Source organism: Mauremys reevesii, linkage group 14 (genome assembly GCF_016161935.1).
Source record: "Mauremys reevesii isolate NIE-2019 linkage group 14, ASM1616193v1, whole genome shotgun sequence".
In the NCBI taxonomy this organism is placed as follows: domain Eukaryota; kingdom Metazoa; phylum Chordata; order Testudines; family Geoemydidae; genus Mauremys; species Mauremys reevesii.
The window spans coordinates 6,478,353-6,495,451 of NC_052636.1; the positions used below are offsets into that span (position 1 = coordinate 6,478,353).

Consider the following 17,099-nt stretch of genomic DNA (forward strand, 5'->3'; position numbering starts at 1 on the left):
GAGTTTGGAGAGAGTCTTGTCCCCCCTCTCCCCATCTGCAGCAGCCACAAGCTGTCTTCCCTCCAGGCTCCTTGGATCTCTGAGCCTGTCCCTCCTGAGGCTGCATGGCCCAGTTCTTGTTTCTGACCTTCTCCTTTTCCGGAAGAATTAGGGGCTGTTGCTCCTGAATGTTAGTGTGTAATTCCCCAGCCTTCTCCTCCCACTGGGGGAGTTTAATTCTCCCTCCCATTACACCTGAGTCACTAGATTTCCTAGTTCCCCAAAATGTGCTTTTGCGATGTCACAGTTCTGGGGTAGCGAAGCCTTTGACCTGCCTCCATGGTCTGCTCACAGAATGGCCCCTCAGGTGTCAGGCCTCCAGCCAGCCCCTCTCTATGGGCAGGGACCCACCTGCCTCTCCTTTTTGACCAGGGTGTGAGGATTGCAGCTTGTCCTCCACTGTGTTCGCTGGACTAACATCCAGTTCCTGTGCGTTGCTTTCTCTCCAGGGGCTGTGAGCAGTGTGTGTGTGTGATAGAGGTGGGACTTTTGGTGATACTTGTATGATGCCAATACACACCTCAGTTTCCTGCTGTGATTGGTATTGTTGTGATTATAAAGAGCAGGAGACGTGAAGTGTTTTGTCACATAGCTGTCATGGGGTGATATGAATGGGTCATTAAGGACTGGCTGGGAGTAACCTACATCAATGGAATACCCGACAGAGACAAGGGAATGATTGTCACCCAGGGCCGCCCAGAGGATTCAGGGGGCCTGGGGTCTTCGGCGTGTTCCTTATCCGCTCTGATGCTTTTACCCTGTGTCCCCCTGTAAACGTGGGTGTCCGGGGCTCAACCCTCCCTGGGGAGGAGGGGAGCCACGCCGGCCTTTTACACTGAGCAACAACACAAAGAGACAGTGAGGGGCTCAGGCCTTCTGCTGCAAGGCTGAGCAACAATATACAAGTCAGTGAGGTTAGGAGGCCCAGGCCCTTTGGTGCAGGGGCTGGGCCACAATACAAGTAGTCCAGGACAGGCCCAGGCCCTCTGGTGCAGGGGCTGGGCAGCAATGCAAACAGTTCAGGACAGGCCCAGGCCCTAGGTTAGGGCAGGGCAACAACAGTCAGGGCTCAGGCCCTCTGGTGCAGGGGCTGAGCACTGGGGTGAGGGGGGAGACTGCCACCCACGAGTGGGGTGGCAGGGGGGACGCAGGCCCACCCACTCCACTGTGTCCCGGACCAGGGCCCTAGGCAGTGGCTACCACCGCTGATGGTCAGTGGGGATCCTGACCGTAACACACTGACATAGGCATTGGTTGACCTGCAGCCTGACTGGGGTCAGCTGCTCCCGGGCCACTTCCAGTTCCCCCCTCTGGGCCTACCTGGTCCGTGGCGTCTGCTCCCGGGAAGTCCAACAGCATGGGGTCCTTGCAGCCCGGGCTGGGGGGGTAGGTCCGGCAGTTCCTCAGGGAAGTCCGGCCAGTTCTGCTCCGGGGGTTCCTCGGGGTAACAGAAAGGGAGAGGTGAGGTCTCCGGCGGTTCCTCCTCGTAGGTGGCATGGGGAAGCTCCTGCGGGTCCTCCCAGTAGCGAGCGAGGGGAAGCTCCGGCCAGTCTGGGCAACTGCTCAGGGCCCCTGCAGCTTCCCAGTCCCGAGCCCTCTCGGGCAGGTCAGCTCCCGACGGTGGCTGGGCTCTGACTGAGCTCTGGTGGCCGGCTTTTATGCTTCCGGGTCGCTGCCTGACCCTCTGAGGCGGGCTCACTGCTCTGGAGCCCGCCCCTTCCGGTGTCCGGGCTCAACCCTCCCGGGGACGAGGAGCCACACTGGCCTGTTACACCCCCTTACCAGCTCTGATGCATAGAGCATTTACCCTGTGTCCCCTGGTCCCCCTCCTGTTTGACTCAGTTTATATAGGAATATTCTCAGCGATACCTTTGCTTAACCAATCATTGTACTGAAATTTAATTAACCAATTCTAACACATTGAAACATAATTCTCTAACCAATTCTATCCCACTACCCTAATTAACTTACACCTAGCAAAATTAATTGTACAGCAGAGAAAAACAATTAGAGAACCAGACTGATTAACATTGTAAAAGTGGTGGCCATAAAGATAGAACAATACAGAAATGAGGATTTCACAACCACAAGCATTGAGAAGTGATTTCTTGCCAGACAGGCTGCTGTCAAACTAAGTTTTCTTTAACCATCTTAAGATCTGTTTCTTTATCTGGTGGTGATGGGCGCTATCAGGACAGGATCATCTTCCTAACAGCCCAGTAGCACCTTATTTCAGTGTGACTGGTTTGGGATGTGAGGGTGTGACCCTTTGCTTCCCAGCTTATGGCTGCCCCTGCTGCTTAGCCAAAGGCCTTAGCCTAAGAACAAGGCCTCAGACGGTCACAGTAAGAGAAGGCCCTTACAAATACAGACAGTGATTTTGATTCTTTGTTTTCATACTCCTGTAAGTAGCTAAGAGATAAAAATACCCTAAGTTCTTAAAGTCAAGGCTTTACAGGCAGGCCTGAATATCTCTATTCTAACAGTGGGGCCTACCCCTTCCCCCATTCTGTGTCTGTCTTGTGTATTTAGATTGTAAATTCTTCAGGGCATGGGCCATCTACTGTTCTCTGTTTGTACTTTGCCTAGCACAATGGGGACCCAGTGTTAGTTGGTCCTTAGGCACTAAGGTAATGATTATGATCTATAATCATCATAACTCTCCTGCCACTTTGAGCCAAGGAAGCTGGCCTTGGGATGTTACTTCTTAAAAATGAGCTGGGGGTTAAAACCATGGACTATTCTTTGTGACAAGTATCCCACAAATTACACTGACCTCCCTGGTTTTCTTTGCCTGCAGTCGGGTTTCCAGTTTCCAAACCTGATGTGATCTCCCAGCTGGAACGAGGGGAAGAGCCGTGGGTCCCAGACCTCCAGGGCTCTGAGAAAGAAGTGCTTCCAAGAGCTGCCTGCACAGGTGAGGACTTGGTTAAACCAACTTAACAACTGTGCAGGAATGCAGGAAACATTTGGGATGCCCTACAAAGACCCTGTGAGCTCTCCAAGTTCAGGATTGTTCCCTGCAGATGTGGAATCATTATGGCAGATGTCACTCATGGCTTCCCTCCTATTCTGACTGACAACTGGCAGCAGGTCGCTCCCCGATATCTCTTTCTCCTGAGTGTTCTCATGAGATGCAGACCAAAACTGATCCCTTCTTCTCTCCTCTGGGGAAGGTTTTGGGGAAAATCAGCTCCTGATAGGTTTGATCTCTCCCCCACGTATTTTGGATTGTTCATCCCTTTTTCCATTCCTCTCTCTGTGATTTTCTTTCTTTCCGGTGCAGGTAGTGATCTATGTCTGGATTCTCTCTGTCTCCCATCAGGTGATGGGCTGGTGAGTGAGAATGAGGAGGAGAAACCCCAGCAGGAAGATGCTGAGCAAGGAGAACCACATGGAACTTTATCAGGAAGATCCAAAGGGAATGTTTCCGGGAGTTATGCACTCCCAGAAAAAACAAAAGCCTGTGAGACTCAGGGGAGGCCAGAGGGAAACTTTAGTAGCCACTCAAACCTTATAACAAGTGAGAGAATCAACTTGGAAGAGACACGCTACACATGCCATGAATGCGGGAAAAGCTTCAATCGGAGCTCTGCCCTTATCAGACATCAGACAATCCATACGGGTGAGAAACCTTATGAATGCTCTGAGTGTGGGAAATGCTTCATCGATAGTTCAGCCCTCATCTCACATCAGCGAATCCACACAGGAGAAGCGCCCCACACATGCTCAGAGTGCGGGAAAATCTTTAGTTGGAGCTCACACCTTATCAGACATCAGAGAATCCACACAGGAGAGAAGCCCTACACATGCTCAGAGTGTGGGAAAAGCTTTAGTCGGCGCTCTGCCCTTATCACACATCAGAGAATCCACACGGGGGAGACGCCCTACACATGCTCAGAGTGTGGAAAAAGCTTTAGTCGGCGCTCACACTTTATCAGACATCGTAGAATCCACACAGGAGAGAAGCCCTACGCGTGCTCTGAGTGTGGGAAAAGCTTTGGGCTGCGCTGTCACCTTATCACACATCAGAGAGTCCACACAGGACAGACGCCTTACATGTGCTCTGAGTGCGGGAAAAGCTTTAGTCAGAGCTCAGACCTTATCAGACATCGTAGAATCCACACAGGAGAGAAGCCCTACACATGCTCAGAGTGTGGAAAAAGCTTCAGGCGGCGCTCTCACCTTATCACACATCAGAGAGTCCACACAGGACAGACACCTTACATGTTCTCTGAGTGCGGGAAAAGCTTTAGTCAGAGCTCAGACCTTATCAGACATCGTAGAATCCACACAGAAGAGAAGCCCTACACATGCTCAGAGTGTGGAAAAAGCTTTAGTCAGAGCTCAGACCTTATCAGACATCAGAGAATCCACACAGGAGAGAAGCCCTACACGTGCTCTGAGTGTGGGAAAAGCTTCAATCATCGCTCTGCCCTTATCACACATCAGAGAATCCACACAGGACAGACGCCTTACATGTGCACTGAGTGTGGGAAAAGCTTTAGTCAGATCTCAGACCTTATCAGACATCGTAGAATCCACACAGAAGAGAAGCGCTACACATGCTCAGAGTGTGGAAAAAGCTTTAGTCAGAGCTCAGACCTTATCAGACATCAGAGAATCCACACAGGAGAGAAGCCCTAGACATGCTCTGAGTGTGGGAAAAGCTTCAATCAGCGCTCAAACCTTATCAAACATAGGAAAATCCACATGGGTGAGAAATCTTATGGATGCTCTGAGTGTGGGAAATGTTTCTTTAATCGTTCAGACCTCATCTTACATCAGAGAATCCACACAGGGGAGTAGCCCTAGACATGCTCTGAGTGTGGGAAAAGCTTCAAGCACAGCTTAAAAGTTGTCTCACATAGGAGAATCACACTCTAAGTGCAGGAAAAGCTTCAATCAGCGCTCAAGCATCATTAGACATCAGAAAATCCACATGAGATAGAACTGTAATAAATCACTTGACTAGGGTTGGCCAAAAAAAATTCTTTTAAAAAATCACATTTGCTCATTCCTACATAGTGATTTTTGCACCATCTTCACCAAGGTCTCTCATCTCCACCAGATCAGTTGCCTGCTTCTGCCTTTTGCAGCTCACCCTTCTTTGGGGTCAGTCCTGTGATCTTTTCTATCAACTCCTTTCCTTTTGAGTCACAGGAGTGTGTGTCCCTCCTGCAGGAATGTTCATCAGCTCCAGGTGGGGGGAGAGAGGTTTGATCCCAACAAGCTACACTGAGGCAAAAACTACCTGTGCCTGACAGCCACTAGGGCTGTACATGGCGTTGGCTGCTCAAGTTAGTGATCTTAATGTAAACATTTGTAGTGCAGATGCAGCCCAGGTGCAGGGGTTGGCATTAGCTTTCCCCTTGACCTGACCTAAACTCCATCACTTTCCCTAGTCTAAATAAACCCTGAGCATCACGGTTATACTGTTCCCCCATTTCACAGCAATTGTTAGTCATCGAGTTCTCCCTTGGGGAACAAATTGTTTCATTCCCAGTTGTTCTGATGTTGCTTCAGGTTGTGCTGGGGAGCAGATATTTTTATGATCATTTTCCACACTTAAACTATATTGAACTATAACAAAGAGCAGGAACAGGGCAGGGATAGGGAAAAAAAGTCATTTCACCCATTGTAACAACAGGTGTAGTTAGGGTAAGTCAGAGGGATTCCCTTATTTCCCATCACTGTCCTCCTTCCATCCATGCAAGAACCTAAGAATCCTTTTCCTTTCCCCAGTTGTGGGATGGGAGACTTCCAAAAGTGCTCCCTGTGCTATAGCACATGGCTCAGCTCAGAGAATAAACCCCCAATAGCCCCTGAGCTTTGCTTTTTGAATTCTGTGTTTCCGATTACTTCAAGCCTGGGTATTGTGATTATTTACCAGTTTCTCTAGCACTGTTCCTACCACTGTTTCTGTAACCTTTTTTGTTTTTTATGGGACAGGGTTGTTATTCCTTTGCCTAACCCCAACCTGGAAGGCCAGGGTGTCTGTTTTCTCTGGCCCCTCCTCACAGACAAATTTGACATGGTTGCACCTGCCAGGAGCAAACAAAAAGCCCCACCGGTCACAAACACAAAGCAGATAGACACACACAAGACACAGAGGAAACTGCATTATTTGAGCTATCAACATTTCCACTTTCCCACAGCATGTTAGTTCTGATGGTTGTTTTAATTTGTTTATTTTGTTGGAACCAGAAATAGGGAAAGAGAACACTGGAGACAGTGGAATTACAGCAAGAAGGGATAAGTCTCATGATTCGTCTCTAACCAAAGGCTTTGTGAACAGAGCGATAATGTTACTGAATGGTCTGGCTAACCCTGCAGTTAGAAACAATCAGCTCTACGTGTGGTAAATTTACAGAGGCTCTGCTGCTGATCATGAAATAAAAGCACATTACCTTTAAACAGCTGCTACTTCAGTGCCTCTGGAAGTACAGAACACAATGATCTGTGTTAAAGGAAAGTTGCCATTTCTCAGAGCCCCAATTTCTATTGTGTGTGTACAGGAAGGTTTGAACGTGTAGCAGGTAGTTTGGTCAAGCTTAACTATTTTATGTGTGTAACAGGCTCCTGCCCACCTCCAGCAGAGGTTTCAGTCACATACGATGTCAACTTACCGAATGTCACACAAATTAGTCCACCCTCCCCATAGTCAGTCTCTGACCGGAATGTTCGAATGAGGCAGAGAACTGGGAAAGTATCGCAGTAGGAATACATTAAAAAGTGGGATTAATCAGAGCTGGGCTGCAGACAGAGCCTGTTCTAGAGCTGGTGAAGTGACAAGGACACACTCCCGCTAGTGCTGGCTCTGAAATAACAGCAGAAGCAGATCAAAGACAATGAGCTCATGGGCAGCTGCTCTGTCAGTGCATCACTCACCTGGCAGGTGTTACACAAAACACAACACTTCCCCCCACTGCCAACACTTCATTATACTGTCCATGGGGCTCTTTGTCCTGCAGGACTTTGATCTCTCCGGGTGGTCCGTGGTGATTCACAACAGAGCCATTAGGGGAGCAGGAGTCATCCCCATGGAAATCTCAACACTTCTTTCTCAGTGTTACCTTCTTAGCCCTGGCTTTGGAGGTGACATTAGCCTTATCCTGACTTGATTTTAGGTAGGATTTTGATCACCTTCTGGGGCTTGGCAGCTTAGAACTTTTGAGGGCTTTTCTCTGCCTTTTTGGTCCCCGCTGCAGTCAGTACATTCTAGACATGTTTGTTGAACAGCAAAGGAAATTGTGTCTGTATGTGAAACTGAGGAGGGACATGAAATGCCCACAGGGTGGCGCAATGCCCTAAGCTAAGGCAGGAGGGTGAAGGAATGGGGCTGAGGAATGACTGAAGTGGACTCACCTGGGATTGAAATGACATTTGTTTGTGTCGGGCAGTGAGAAAAGCGACATTAATTCAGATGCAGGGTTGAAGCTTCTTTAGCTCCTTGTAGAACTTGAACTTGATTTCCCAGAAGGGAGAAGGGGAAAGTCTGGGGTGGCCTTGAGTCCCTGGCTGGAGCAGTGTATGAAAAAGGCTCCAGAGACGCAGCTGGCAATTACAGGCCACTAAGGCTAACGTCAGTACCAGGCACATTGGGTGGAATTGTAGAGCCCAATGATTAGACCCATCGGTGAAGGGAATTTGCTGGGTGTAGCGGGTGGTTCCCTGCTCCTGCCCTGCGGGGCTTGAAGCGCCCAGGAGAGGGCTGGGGCTGGAGCAAGGAGCCTGGGCTGATTGGGGGAAGCAGGCTCAGCTGTGGCCATGCCCCAGTCAGGCCCAGCTGGCCCCTATCAGAGGCTGTGAGCCAGGAGCCCAGTCAGTCTCCCTCTGCTTGTAGTGAGAGAAGGGCCTGGCTGCTGGGACCCAAGCAAGACACCTAGAGTAGGAGCAGGGCTGGGGAAGGGCCAGAGGAGCTGGGAGCTCTGGCCTGGAAAGCCCCAGGCTGCAGGCCTGACTATAGGCTGAATAGGTGCAGGGCTGCAATGGGGCAGCCCAAGGGGAAGCAGAGGCGGCAGGTCCAAACCCCTTTGCCTGTGGTGAGTGGCTCATACTGCAGTCTGCCCCAGTGAACGGGGGCTGGATGGAGACTGGGCAGTAGCCAAGACTGAGGTGAAGTGGGGATAGTGGATGGGGGTTCCCTGGGAGGAGACCCAGAACGGGGTACTGCCAGGGTAACCGGGGCCCCGGGGTCGTGGGAGGGAGAGAGGGCCAGCTGTGTTAAGTCAGATCACCGGCCTGCTGAGGGTGCTCTGACGGCTGTAGAGCTAATTCCCAAGACGACCAGCAGGAGGTGCCACCGGGTGAGTCTGCCCCTGCTTACATTGGGGAAGAATGAACATGGTTTTGTAATGGAAAATCATGCCTCACAGATCTACTATAATTCTTTGAGGAGTCAACAAGCATGTGGATAAAGGTGATCCCGTGGATATAGTATACTTAGATTTTCAGAAAACCTTTGACAAGGTCTCTCTCCAAAGGCTCTGAAGCAAAATGGGATAAGATGGAAGGTCCTCTCTGGGATAGGTAACTGGTTCAAAGGCAAGAAAGAAAGGGTCTGATTTTCAGAATGGAGAGAGGTAAATAGTGGTGTCCCCCTGGGGTCTGTATTGGGACCAGCACTGTTCAACATACTCTTGAGTGATCTGGAAAAAGGGGTAAACAGTGAGGTGGCAACATTTGCAGATGATACAAACCAACTCAAATTAGTTACGTCCAAAAGAGAGTGCAAAGTGTGACAAAGGGATCTCACCAAACGGAGTGACTGAGCAGCGAAAAGGCAGATGAAATTCAATGTGGCTCAATGCAAAGTAATGCACATGGGAAAACATGATCCCAATTCTACATCTAAACTGATAGGGTCTAAATTAGCTCTTACAACTTAAGAAAGAGATCTTGGAGTCACTGTGGATACTTCTCTGAAAACATCTACTCAATGTGCATCGGCAGTCAAAAAAGCCAACAAAATGTTGCCTGTGTATAAATCTGTGGTCTGCCCACATCTTGAATACTGGAGCTGGTCCCCCATCTCAAAAAGATATATCGGAATTGGGAAAGGTGGAAAAGGGCAACCAAAATGATTAGGGTATGGAACAGCTTCCATGTGAGGTGAGATTAATAAGACTGAGGAGTTTTCAGCTTGGAAAAAGATAACTAAGTGGGGCTAGGATGGAGGTCTATAAAATGATGACGGGTTTGGAGAAAGTAAATAAGGAAGTATGAGAGGGATAGCCGTGTTAGTCTGGATCTGTAAGGAAGTGCTATTTACTCCTCATAACACAAGAACTGGGGTCACCTGATGAAAGGAATAGACAGATTTAAAACAAACCAAAGGAAGTATTTCTTCACCCAACACACAGTCAACCTGGGGAAACTTTGCCAGAGGATGTTGTGAGGGCCAAGACTATAACAGGGTCCACCAAAGAACTAGATAAGTTGATGGAGGACAGGTCCATCATTGGCTATTAGCCAGGATGGGCAGGGATACAAAACCATGCTCTTGAAGTGTCCCTAGCCTCTGTTTGCCGGAAGCTGGGAATGAGCGACAGGGGATGGATCGCTTGATGATTCCCTGTTCTGTCGATTCCCTCGTGGGCACCTGGCATTGGCCACTGTGGGAGAACAGGATTCTGGGCTGGCTGGACCTTTGGTCTGATCCAGTATGGCTGTTCTTATGACCAATAGAGGGCAGTCCCCACGAGCAATATTTATATTTGGTGCACTGAAAGGGCTAACTTTCCAAAGCTGACCCAAAGGTTTAGTAAAAGTGTTTTGGAGAAAAACACTAAACAGAACAATGCGAATGAAAACTGGGAGGTATTGTTTGAGGAGCTTGTTAGATGGGGCATAAGCCACATTGCCTAATTAGCTGAGCTTGCAATGGCCTTTCACTCAACTCGCTGACATTTCTCCGTCTGCAAATGTGGTACCTGTTTTAAAACCTAGATCCAATCAATTACAACACGTCAGGGAAGATTCTAGGCATCAATGATCTGATCATTGGGTTGATGGCAATAAACAAGAGATTCCCATAAGGCTCCCTCTTCCCAAGAGCCACCCTCATCCTCTCTCCCCTTTCTTCTCCTGCATCCTCTGCAAACTTTTAAAGACAGATGCCTCGTGATGGCCTTCGCTCATGGGGATGTTGCCTAGTGGTCAGGGTTTCAGTCCTTTGGGGTGGGGGGAAGGGCACAGAAGATGGTGGGGGAGCCCAGGGCCTCCCATGGGCTCTGACCCAGGCCACTCTGAGGGCAACACTGCCTACCACCCCGCTATTGTCCAAAGTTCACAATTTATCACAGGAAGCTCTGCGGGTGTCAGCTCACTGCTTGGCACCTCTTCACAGCTCGGTATGGCATAGCAACTCTCTTCTTATAGACTCATAGACTTTAAGGTCAGAAGGGACCATTATGATCATCTAGTCTGACCTCCTGCACAATGCAAGCCACAGAATCTCACCCATCCACTTCTATAACACACCCCTAACCTATGTCTGAGTTATTGATGTCCCCAAATTGCAGTTTGAAGACCTCAAGCTGCAGAGAATCCTCCAGCAAGTGACCCGTGCCCCACGCTGCAGAGGAAGGCGAAAAACCTCCAGGGCCTCTGCAAATCTGCCCTGGAGGAAAATTCCTTCCCGACCCCAAATATGGTGATCAGTTAAACCCTGAGCATGTGGGCAAGACTCACCAGCCAACACCCAGGAAAGAATTCTCTGTAATAACTCAGATCCCAACCCATCTAACATCCCATCACAAACCATTGGGCATACTTACCTGCTGATAATCAAAGATCCATTATTTGCCAAAATTAGGCTATCCCATCATACCATCCCCTCCATAAACTTATCAAGCTTAGTCTTGAAGCCAGATATGTCTTTTGCCCCCACTGCTCTCCTTGGAAGGCTGTTCCAGAACTTCACTCCTCTAATGGTTAGAAACCTTCATCTAATTTCAAGTCTAAACTTCCTAGTGTCCAGTTTATATCCATTTGTTCTTGTGTCCACATTGGTACTAAGCTTAAATAATTCCTCTCCTCCCTAATATTAATCCCTCTGATATATTTATAAAGAGCCATCATATCCCCCCTCAGACTTCTTTTGGTCAGGCTAAACAAGCCAACCCCTTTCAGTCTCCTTTCATAAGCCAGGTTTTCCATTCCTCGGATCATCCTAGTAGCCCATCTCTGAACATGTTCCAGTTTGAATTTTCCTTCTTACGCATGGGAGACCAGAACTGCACACAGTATTCCAGATGAGGTCTCACCAGTGCCTTGTACAACGGTACTAACACCTCCTTATCTTTGCTGGAAATACCTGCCTGACACATCCTAAAACCGCATTAGCTTTTTAATGGCCATATCACATTGGCGATTCATATTCATCCTGTGATCAACCAATACTCCGAGGTCCTTCTCCTCCTCTGTTACTTCCAACTGATCGTCCCCAATTTATAACTAAAATTCTTGTTATTAATCCTAAATGCATGACCTTGCACTTTTCACTATTAAATTTCATTCTATTATTTTTACTCCAGTTTACAAGGTCATCCAGATCTTCCTGTATGATATCCGGTCCTTCTCTGTGTTAGCAATACCTCCCAGCTTTGTGTCATCCGCAAACTTTATTAGCACATTCACGCTTTTTGTGCCAAGGTCAGTAATAAAAAGGTTAAATAAGATTGGTCCCAAAACGGATCCCTGAGGAACTCCACTAGTAACCTCCTTCCAGCCTGACAGTTCACCTTGCAGTATGACCCATTGTAGTCTCCCTTTTAACCAGTTCCTTATCCACCTTTCAATTTTCATATTTATCCCCATCTTTTCCAATTTAACTAATAATTCCCCATGTGGAACCGTGTCAAATGCCTTACTGAAATCTAGGTAAATTAGATCCACTGCATTTCCTTTGTCTAAAAAATCTGTTACTTTCTCAAAGAAGGAGATCAGGTTGGTTTGGCACGATCTACCTTTTGTGAAACCATGTTGTATTTTGTCCCAATTACCATTGACCTCAATGTCCTTAACTACCCTCTCCTTCAAAAATTTTTCCAAGACCTTACATACTACAGATGTCAAACTAACAGGCCTATAGTTACTTGGATCACTTTTTTTTCCTTTCTTAAAAATAGGAACTATGTTAGCAATTCTCCAGTCATGCAGTACAACCCCTGATTATACTGATTCATTAAAAATTCTTGCTAATGGGCTTGCAATTTCATGTGCCAGTTCCTTTAATATTCTTGGATGAAGATTATCTGGGCCCTTCGATTTAGTCCCATTAAGCTGTTTGAGTTTGGCTTCTACCTCCGATGTGGTAATATCTACCTTCATATCCTCATTCCCAATTGTCATCCTTCCATTATCCCTAAGCTCCTCATTAGCCTTATTAAAGACCGAGGCAAAGTATTTATTTAGATATTGGGCCATGCCTAGATTATCTTTAACCTCCATTCCATTCTCAGTGTTTAGCGGTCCCACTTCTTCTTTCTTTGTTTTCTTCTTATTTATATGGCTATAGAACCTTTTGCTATTGGTTTTAATTCCCTTTGCAAGGTTCAACTCTACATGGCTTTTAGCCTTTCTCACTTCATCCCTACATGTTCTGACCTCAATAAGGTAGCTTTCCTTGCTAATCCCGCCAATCTTCCACTCCCTGTAGGCTTTCTGCTTTTCTTAATCACCTCTCTGAGATGCTTGCTCATCCAGCTTGGTCTACACCTCCTGCCTATGATTTTTTCCCCTTTCTTGGGATGCAGGCTTCTGATAGTTTCTGCAACTTTGACTTGAAGTAATTCCAGGCCTCCTCTGCCTTTAGATCTGCAAGTTCTTCTGTCCAATCCACTTGCCTAACTAATTTCCTTAATTCTTTAAAGTTAGCCCTTTTGAAATAAAAAACCCTAGTCCCAGATGTATTTTTGTTTATCCTTCCATCTAGTTTGAACTGAATTAACTCATGATCACTCGAACCAAGGTTGTCCCCTACAACCATTTCTTCCATGAGGTCCTCACTACTCACCAAAACCAAATCTAAAATGGCATCCCCCCTTGTTGGCTCTTCAACTACTTGATGAAGAAATCCATCAGCTACCACATCCAAAAAAATCTGAGCCCTATTACTACTACTAGCACCTGTCCTCCAGTCTATATCTGGGAAGTTAAAGTCCCCCATGATCACACAATTCCCATTAGTGTTTACTTCCTTAAAAACATTAAAGAGGTCTCTATCCATCTCCAAATCAGATCCCTAGTGGTCTGTAGCACACCCCAAGCACTATCTCAGGGGAGGCTGTAGTAGCTTTCTTTCCCAATGTGATTTTTGCCCAGATAGACTCTGTCTTATCCATTCCATCACTTCTTATTTCCTTACAGTTAACTTCATCATTGATATACAGTGCTATTCCACCACCTTTGCCTTTATTTCTGTCTTTCCTAAACAGCACATAGCCTTCCATACCTGTACTCCAGTCATGACTACTATTCCACCATGTTTCTGTTATCCCTATAATATCTGGTTTCATAGAATCATAGAATGTCAGGCTTGGAAGGGACCTCAGGAAGTCATCTAGTCCAACCCCCTGCTCAAAGCAGGACCAATCCCCAGACAGATTTTTGCCCCAGATCCCTAAGTGGCCCCCTCAGGGATTGAACTCACAACCCTGGGTTTAGCAGGCCAATGCTCAAACCACTGAGCTATCCCTCCCCCCGTGTGTTCTTCACATGTGTTCTTCGCTCTGTGAAAGCATGTAAAGAATCCAAGCGCTGGAGGACAGGGTTTGGGTCCAGAGTGACCTAGACAAATTGGAGGGTTGGGCCAAAAGAAATCTGAGGAGGTTCAACAAGGAGAAGTGCAAAGTCCTGCACTTAGGATGGAAGAATCCTATGCACTGCCACAGACTGGGGACTGACTGAGTGAGGGGGGATTTGATAGCAGCCTTCAACTACCTGAAAGAGCACCAGCCATTCTCCTGGCCACTTTTGCTGGGCTGGGCAGGCAGCCTGGAGGCCTTTCTAGAAGAGCATTGGGAATGAAGTTAGAAAAACCAATGTGAAATCCAGAACCTCAGGTTTAGACTCATTTATTTATAATATTAAATCTTCAATTCTAGTGTCATAGAATCATTTAATCTCAGGGTTGGAAGGGACCTCAGGAGGTCATCTAGTCCAACCCCCTGCTCAAAGCAGGACCAAACCCAACTAAATCATCCCAGTCAGGGCTTTGTCAAGCCTGACCTTAAAAACCTCTAAGGAAGGAGATTCCACCACCTCCTAGGTAACCCATTCCAGTTCTTTACCACCCTATTAGTGAAAAAGTTTTTCCTAATGTCCAACCTAAACCTCCCCCTCTGCAACTTGAGACCATTACTCCTTGTTCTGTCATCTTCTATCACTGAGAACAGTCTAGATCCATCCTCTTTCAGGTAGTTGAAAGCAGCTATCAAATCCCCCCTCATTCTTCTCTTCTGCAGACTAAACAATCCCAGTTCCCTCAGCGTCTCCTCATAAGTCATGTGCTCCAGCCCCCTAATCATTTTTGTTGCCATCCGCTGGACTATCTCCAATTTATCCACATCCTTCTTGTAGTGGGGGGCTCAAAACTGGACAAAGTACTCCAAATGAGGCCTCACCAGTGCTGAGTAGAGGGGAATGATCACATCCCTCGATCTGCTGGAAATGCCCCTACTTATACAACCCAAAATGCCATTAGCCTTCTTGGCAACAAGGGCACACTGCTGACTCATATTCAGCTTTTCATCCACCGTAACCCCTAGGTCCTTTTCTGCAGAACTGCTGCCCAGCCATTCGGTCCCTAGTCTGTAGCAGTGCATGGGATTCTTCCGTCCTAAGTGCAGGACTCTGCACTTGTCCTTGTTGAACCTCATCATATTTCTTTTGGCCCAATCCTCTAATATGTCTAGGTCCCTCTGTATCCTATCCCTACCCTCCAGCGTATCAACCACTCCTCCCAGTTTAGTATCATCTGCAAACTTGCTAAGGGTGCAGTCCACACCATCCTCCAGATCGTTAATGAAGATATTGAATAAAACCGGCCCCAGCACCGACCCTTGGGGCACTCCATGATACCGGCTGCCAACTAGACATGGAACCATTGATCACTACCCGTTGAGCCCGACCATCTAGCCAGTTTTCTATCCACCTTACCGTCCATTCATCCAGCCCATACTTCTTTAACTTGCTGGCAAGAATACTGTGGGAGACTGTATCAAAAGCTTTGCTAAAGTCCAGAAATAGCACATCCACTGCTTTCCCCTCATCCACAGAGCCGGTTATCTCATCATAGAAGGCAATTAGGTTAGTCAGGCATGACTTGCCCTTGGTGAATCCATGCTGACTGTTCCTGATCACTTTCCCCTCCTTTAAGTGGTTCAGGATTGATTCCTTGAGGACCTGTTCCATGATTTTTCCAGGGACTGAGGTGAGACTGACTGGCCTGTAGTTCCAGTGTCACAGTCAATACAATTGCTTCAGCCTGATAGTTGTCCAAAGGGAAACTTAACTTCTCTCCAAGGGGAGTGGAGAGAAAGCACTTTTCAGAGTCCAAGAGAGACAAGGCGGGTGAGGGTAAGAGCTTGCAGAGGACCAACCTCTGTTGGTGAAAGAGACAAGCTGTGGAGCTAACCCAGCACCCTTCTTTAGTTCTGTGTAGCCTGGAAGGTCGTCTCCTCCATAACCAGCAGTTAGAACATAAGAACAGCCACACTCAGTCAGACCAGTTCATCTAGCCCACTCTCCCGAAAGTGGCCAATGCCCGGCGCCCCAGAGGACCCCTGGGACCAACATGGATACACCACCACCACAAACAAGGTTAAAAGTCAATGCACGTGGGAGAAGCATCTTGTGTTTCATTCCTTATGTCCTAGTCCCATCGTGTGGCCATTTCCTTTTCTTCCTTTCTGTTAAAAGCTTTGGTGTTTTGCACAGAAACATTATTTCCCCAGGAGAGACCCAGGAGTGGGGGCTGCATTCCTGTACCAAATAGTCACTGGAAGGGGGCAGACAAAGGCCTTTAGGACGAGGCGTCCCTCACTGTCAAAAGATCATCTCCCTCCTGCAGGTCACTGGCAGACTGAATTTGTTCCTTATCCTCCCAGAGTCTGGGGGCTGGAATCAGCACTACCCAGCCCCTCCGTATGTAGCAGGAACAAACACAAACCTGGTCTTTAAAACAAGCTGTCCCCTTCCTTCTCAGGGAAGATTTTTCTGTGATTGAAGTTGAGCTTCAGTTCCCCTCTCCTAGGGGTGAGGCGGGTGTGCGGCCAGCTCCCAGTGAGATCTGTTTTCACCTTTGCTCCCTTTCAGTCACTCTGGGATCCTAACTCTGCTCCCAGCTGTCAGGCAGCTTCCAGCCCATCCACCCTACTCACTAACTCTGTGGTCGTGTGTCACCCCCTTTGCCAGCACACACAGCCTGCAGGAAAGCTACTCCTGCCAGATGCATTGGTGGTATAGTGGTGTGCGTAGGTGCTTTGCAAGCAGTTGATCTGGGTTTGATTCCCAACCAATACAATAATGGCTTTTCTCTTTTGTTGTTTCCTCATCTGGAAGTGGTTTAATTTCAGTCACATTGTGTTACAATCACATTATCTATAGAATGAGACAATAAATGTGTCAAAGTCCAGCAGGTCATACAGGATGGAGGCACACAAGGGGCTGGAATGTGTCATCTGAGAAAGACAGAACACTTGGAAACCTGCATCTCCCATCCCCTGGCCTTGCGTGTTATGATTCCAGCTGCGTGAGCTGTTTGTAGGATGTTCCGGCATGATGGGGAAATAAAGTTTTGAGTCAGTTTTTTCTCCTGCAGGTTCCTTTGCTGTTACAATTATAATGACATGAACAAAAAGGAGGCAAAATAAACATAAACCCCAAATTGCAATACAGGTGGGGAAGGGGAAGATCACGGTTAAGCCAAACACATCAAAATAAAAATTAATACAAAAAAGGGGAGGAGGGAAGAGATCAGGTATGTGGAGATCCCCTTGATATTTGAACTCAAATTGTTAGAATCAAAGTTCAGACTTGACACTGGAAAACCT

The 17,099-nt window shown here is 47.5% G+C and overlaps 2 protein-coding genes across 2 annotated transcripts in view; one reads left to right on the forward strand and one right to left on the reverse strand.

Moving 5' to 3' along the window:
• Positions 1-17,099, reverse strand: part of LOC120381404 (zinc finger protein 850-like) — a gene marked incomplete at both ends in the record, with an annotated part of 157,976 nt that overhangs the window by 128,401 nt on the left and 12,476 nt on the right. The window lies entirely within an intron of this gene.
• Positions 3,610-4,674, forward strand: LOC120381461 (zinc finger protein 436-like; the record flags this gene model as incomplete). The annotated part of the gene is made up of 2 exons (XM_039499667.1): positions 3,610-4,268; positions 4,326-4,674. Coding segments are annotated over 2 exons (1,008 nt in total), but the record flags the coding sequence as incomplete, so codon positions are not given.